At 34.4% G+C, this 6,383-nt stretch overlaps 1 protein-coding gene across 1 annotated transcript; it reads left to right on the top strand.

Moving 5' to 3' along the window:
* Window positions 1-1,370: 1,370 nt before the first annotated feature.
* LOC143607838 (protein NLP6-like) lies at window positions 1,371-5,976 on the top strand. Its single transcript, XM_077083131.1, has 5 exons — window positions 1,371-1,555; window positions 1,939-2,414; window positions 2,544-2,591; window positions 2,685-3,831; window positions 5,298-5,976. The coding sequence occupies exons 1-5, from the start codon at window positions 1,501-1,503 to the stop codon at window positions 5,846-5,848; spliced, it is 2,277 nt and encodes a 758-aa protein (XP_076939246.1). The 5' UTR covers window positions 1,371-1,500; the 3' UTR covers window positions 5,849-5,976.
* The last annotated feature ends 407 nt before the right edge of the window (window positions 5,977-6,383 follow it).

Below are 6,383 nucleotides of genomic sequence, written 5' to 3'. Positions count from 1 at the left end.
TATCACTAATATGTATTGTTTAATATTATGATTCCTTTTTGTGTACTCCATGAGTCTACTTTAATAAATATATACATATCATTTTTTACATTATTATTATTACACATATATAATAAACTAAAGTTAGAATGAATGTAATTGACATAATACTAAAAAACGTTTAAGAATAAACTTACAAAAACAAATGTTATATTATTTAACAATGTATGTGTCTTTTTCTTTTTCTAGCAGCATTATAAAGAATAACCACCAATAATATGTAATAACTGAATTCATGCATTGAAGAAAACTTCTAAAAGATCTAACTTTATAAGAGAATTAAGTGATTTTTGTTACATGTATTTATTGATTGTTTTTAAGGGCAACTTTTTTTATTTTTGGGACTTGAACTTAAGACGTTTATTGTATATAAACATATCTAAAGTTAATTAAGTCTTCAATGCCAAGTAAAAACATATTAAGATAATCTGTAACTTGGTTGTCAAAAGACTCAAAACTTTATAAAAAATAGAAAACATAGTAAAATTAACCATGATTTTGAAAACAAATATATATGTTTATTTAGATCTATCTAACCAATAAAATTGTGTGGTGTTTTTAATCTATGTAATATTGGTTTTGTTTTATTAATATTTATTTAACCATATACTTTTTAAAAAATATTACATTTATCACTCACATAATCCACATCAACGTGGAGGGAGGAAATGGTAGTAAATATGGTGCTATTAGTTATCTATTCCTGAATTCCATCATAATATCTCCTATCAAAAGTATTCAACATGTGATTTTACTTGCATTTTAAAAAATAACAAGATATATTTGTAAAAATACTTATTCAAACCTTTGGTTTTTTGTGAGTTTTGACCCGATCATCGATTTTCTTTGGTTCGCTTAAAACTAATTTATGTGTCCTGTTTTTTTAGTTCCTAACGGAATCGACCGGTTCCGGGTTTAAACAGTCGATCATGTTTAGTTCTTAAAACAATGCTTCTATGCAGTGATGTTAATCGTATATGGTTATCGAGTTCAAAGTTGACAAGTTAAATTGCTCAAACCAAACACGACCCATATATGTGAAAAAAAAAAAAGTAACCTTATAAACACTTGAGGTTACGAATAGTAATCTAAGTTGTAAACGATAGTAAAAATAAGTGACCCTTTTACTTTAAAGCAGTTCAACCTATAACTAGCTTTAGGCTGCGGAACTCATAAGTACCTACCGGTAGTTCAAACTTCAAAGCAATAAAGAGTGCAGTTGAAGCATCAAGGCTGCTTTTGTGGACCTGTTATACTTTCCCAAATCGACATCTGTATGTATGTAAAATAAATCAAACAATAATAATAATAATAATAATGAACACAGATCCGGTTGCAAGCAGTCGTTCAAAGGCTTTAGATGACTTGAAATCCAGATACACCTGCATACATGAACCTGCTGCAAGTCCAGATAATATTATTATTATTAATAATAATGGAGGAAGATATTTAGCATCTCTTATGGTTTTTGTCAGTCAAGAGGTTGAAGAACCTCAATCACCTCTACCTATCACTAGTAAGTTTCGTTTCATTTGACTATTTATTTTCATAACCCTAACCCTAACATCTGATTGATAGTTTATAATTTTATAATATACTTACAGACGACTTTTGTGATTTGAGTCAACTCTTTGACAACGATGTTTGAGTAATTCGATAATTATTTATAATTTCTCAGTTTCTTAATTGAATAATTGGTTTCTAAGCTGATTTTATTTGATTAATTGATTTATTAGTAAACCTAATTTCTAAACAAAAATATGGAAATTGATACTTATTTAATTTCATCATACAACTACAAATGTGACACGAGATTAAATGTACTATATGTTAAAACATTATTAATTTGCTTATGGATTCTAAATGTGTGTGATAATACTGTGATTCATATGTTCGTAGATTCATCTACGCCAACGGTCGATCCAAACATCATTAAAGAGAAAGTTACGTCTGCACTCAAGGCTTTAAGTTTCCGTGAGCCACGTGTGCTGGTTCAGTTTTGGTCACCAGTTGCAGTCCGGAAGCGGTGCTTGTTAACCACTTTGGACCAACCGTTTGGTCTCGGTGTGGTCGATGAAGGGCTGTACTTGTACAGGTTGGAGTCTGAGAATCGCGTGTTTGTTGTGGATGGTGAACACAGAGAAGAGTTGGGTCCTCCCGGTCGTGTTTACCGACAAAAGTTACCGGAATGGAGTTTGGATGTACATGGGTTATCAAGCAGACAAGATTGGGCTGCTTATAACATTCATGGTTATATTAACTTGCCTGTATTTGAACCAATCAGTGGTTGTTGTGTTGGCGTGCTTGAAATTGTAACATCATCAAAGTATACTGATTATGCTTTTGAGATTCGGCAAGTCTGCAGAGCACTCAAGGTAGCTAGCTAGCTACCATGTTCTTATTTGCATTCACTTTATATATGATACATGCATGCACGCATTCATACATACGTACGTGTACCGTTATTTTATTCATTTTTTAAATGATTATATTCTGTTTTGCAGAAAGAGAATCTGAAGTCGCCAAACGTGCTTGAAGATACCACCTTTTATGTGAGTTATGTGCATAGCTAAATACATGCATGATTGTATATGCATATGAATCTGTATGTGTTTGTTTCATGTCATTTATCTTTGAAATTTCAGGCGCGTGTTAAAGATGAAAGAAGGAAACTTGAGTTTGGAGAAATATTCGGGGCTATAAAGATGGTGTGCGATGTTCATAGTCTTCCTCTTGCTCAGACGTGGGGTCTGTGTGGATACAGTAGTGTAGTGGCTAATTCTGGGAATCTTGTAAAGAGTTGTAGTAGCTTTAGTAGAAACTGTATAGATAAAGTCTGCATGTCAACCGCTGGTCTACCGTTCTATGTGCGAGACTTGAGCATGTGGGGATTCTATGAAGCGTGCGGATCGCGACACCTGGAAGAATCACAAGGACTTGCTGGGAGATCATTGTCGTCTCGTGATGTATGTTTTTGTGGAGATGTGAGTAAACTGGGTGAAGATGAGTATCCATTGGCTCCGTATGCACGTATGCATGGGATAACTAGTTGTCTAGCTGTCTATCTCAAGTGTATTGAAGTGGATGATGAATATGTGGTAGAGTTGTTTTTGCCAACTCAGAGCGAAAACGAGGCTGAGTTACAAAGTTTGGTGATTACATTGAAACAGCAGATTAAGAATGTTTCTAGGATACAACTAGGTGATATCTCATGTCCCCAAGGTATCGGGGGAGTTTCTTTTAATTGGAATCTCGAGTCTCCAACTTTGACTGAAAGACAAGAGGTACCACTACCACCAGCGTTGCAAAACTTAAATTTGATGGCAGAGAATGGAAATAATGATTGTGATGTTAATGTTGATGTGGAGCATATGGAGGAGGAAGATAAGCCATCAAGTTCTGCTGCAGGGATAATTGAGAATGTGGTTGTTTCTTATATGGATGTTGGGAACGAAGATGATATTATTAATAATGGGAAAGTGATGGAAAACCACATTGATTATTCCAAAGAACTAGTCAGAAAAAAGAGAAACGACCGGTCAGTTAGTTTAGAAGAAGATAAGCCGACAAATTCTGCTGCTGTAGGGACAGACCAGAATGTTGTTGTTCCTTATTTGGATGTCGGGAATGAAAATGTGGATATTAATAATAAAGGGAAAAGGAGGGAAAAATACATTGACTTTTCCAAAGGACCGATTAGGAAAAGGAAGAGGACCGACAGGTCAATTAGTTTAGAGGAAATCAGCAAACATTATGGAAAAACAATGGAGGAAGCTGCAGAGAGCCTTCATGGTGAGTTAATAGCTTGTTTATGATGTCTAGAGGTGGCAGGTTTGACCCGGTCAAATGGGTCGATTAGTCACTAAAAGATTTAACTAAAAGTGAACCAGGTCAAATGGGTTGAAAGTTATTCGAAGTGTATTCAAATGCAAAAATCATCAATATAATTTTATTGAAGGAAGTTGAATACTTGAATTATTATTAATATAGTTTTTCACTTTTTCTAGTCACTTAACACATTAAATTATGGGAATATTGCACGTGGTGCTCCCCGATTTTTCCAACTTCATACATTAAGGCCACCCATATATTGAACTAACCTGCTGTGTAGGCCACATGGTATTTGTATCATTTATGCCAATTCTAGCAAAAATAAGACTGGATAAAAAGTGAGTTGACCTGAGTTGTAATCTAAAATATTTTTGGTCTGAAATACTGAATTGGTACAAGTGAAACTATAATTATACTTGGGTTGGGTAGCCCAGAAAGTAGTTCCAATATATGGGTGTGAATAATGTAACAAGTTGAAGACATGGGGTAGGTGGGTCTTTACATATAGTATCCTTAACCATAAAAAGTGCATAGGACTAGTTTTATCCTGCAGGAAAAGTTACCCATATTGACCTAGGGTCGTTCAAAGGAATTGCTAAACTGAAACTGGACCATGAACCAAACCGAAAAGACAAAATGTTCAAGTGTGGATTTATTTAGGTGGCTCGGTTAACCAAGCCAAGAAAGGTGTTTCATTGTTTGGTTCGTTTTAGGTTTGGTACTTTAAATAATGTGATTTAACGGAACTGAACCCTTAATATGCATACATTATACTAGGTTAGAAATATGTGATAGGTTGAATAAATGAAATATAAAATAGTTAGTAATGAAGATTTGGGAATTTTAAAACAATATTCGAGATAGGATATGACTGAAATTACTTATTGTATGTTATGTTTCATTACTACTGCTTCTTTTTAATCAACCTTTTTAAATTAAAAAAATAGAATAGAAAGGGGTGAAATGAGTGAAGCGGAAAAAGAATCTTGGACTCACAAAATTGTGACATGTGTTGTAACAAGTTACTTGTTTGTTAGGTTTAGATAAGGAAGCCTAGTGGTGTAAACGAGCCGAGCTCGCTCATTTCAATCTCTATTTCTTAAAGCTCGAGCTCGGCTTGTTATTATGTATTAGATATTTTATTGTTCTATTTATATAATAATATATACAATAATACTTATTATGTGATTGCATATCTATAGTATATTCTAAAACAAAAAAGGATTTTAATTATAAAAATAATGTTTTTAGGCTCGCGATCGGTCAACGTTTTCAAGTATCTTGAGGTCGACCTAACTGAAAACACCACTACTTTAATCCAATATGCCAGTCCAACCTGTCTCTTTTGCCACCTCTAAATTATTGTCTATTTTTGTCAGCTTGCCTTCTAACATTCTCAATCTCACCTTTGACCTTTTACATTGCAGTCAGCCGGTCAACTTTAAAACGCATTTGCAGGAGTCATGGAATACCTAGGTGGCCATATACTAGGACTCCCAGTGAAACCGACCCCCTTCTCAAGCCAGATGCATCTGACCGGGCCCTTACTACCCTTGTTTTAGGGACAACAAACATAACTTATGATCCCGTCACTCTTACTGAGCCCGGTAACCATACTTCCACACTTGTACCACACCCCAAGGAACCAAAAGATCCACCTACAACCGTCAGAGGCAAGAATATCAAGAACCCTGCAGCAGACACTTATACGTTTAAGGTAATGCACCAAAATAACACTGTAAAGTTCTCATTCAGACCGTCAGATGGACTGGAAAAGTTGGAGAAACTGGTTGCAGCACGGTTTCAGGTCAGCCATGGAAGCTTTAGCCTGAAATATGAAGACGAAGATGGTGATGTGATATTGATTGCGTGTGACAGTGACTTGATTGCATCGTTGGATGCGTTTAGACAACCAGATGCTCAAATGGTGATCAGGTTATCGGTTTGGCCCATTTCGCAACAGAACCCTGATGCTTAGAGCTTAGTTTTGTGTAATTTATGGTGAATGTAGATTATAGATTGTTTAGTTGACCCTTGTAACTGTAAAAGGTAGTTAAACTTAGAAAAAGGGTTCAATTTGGAATGTCAACTCAGGTATATTTATTCTGAACTACATAAATGTAATAAGATGATATCATCGTTTGATCTTATTTACAGAATATAAATTTTTAAAATTTAGTTTTATAATAATTACAACTGGGAGGACTTTATGTGAATAAAAAAATAAGTTGTTCTAAGTGTGGTGGACTGAAACAAATATATAATATGGTATGGTCCCATTTTGTCATAAAGGGTACAGCCAGCAGGTCACTGTGTGTTTCTTTTTGTGATCTGGGCCAATACATTGACCCTGTTTGGACTTTTAAATGTTTTGGTTTATACATAAAACCATTGAATTTTATTTTTTAAAGTTTTGCAACTGTTTCAAGTAACAAAGCTTTCTTGTCTCAGGATTTATAAAATATAAAAGTTGGTGTATTTAGTTATTTTAATATCTGAAAATAACCGAAACC

This window comes from Bidens hawaiensis, unplaced genomic scaffold, assembly GCF_021521415.1.
Source record: "Bidens hawaiensis isolate Kalapana, Puna unplaced genomic scaffold, B.hawaiensis_p1.1 tig00087523_1, whole genome shotgun sequence".
NCBI classification, from domain to species: Eukaryota; Viridiplantae; Streptophyta; class Magnoliopsida; order Asterales; family Asteraceae; genus Bidens; species Bidens hawaiensis.
Note: the sequence above shows the minus strand (reverse complement) of the source record. Positions and strands in the feature narration are given on the sequence as shown.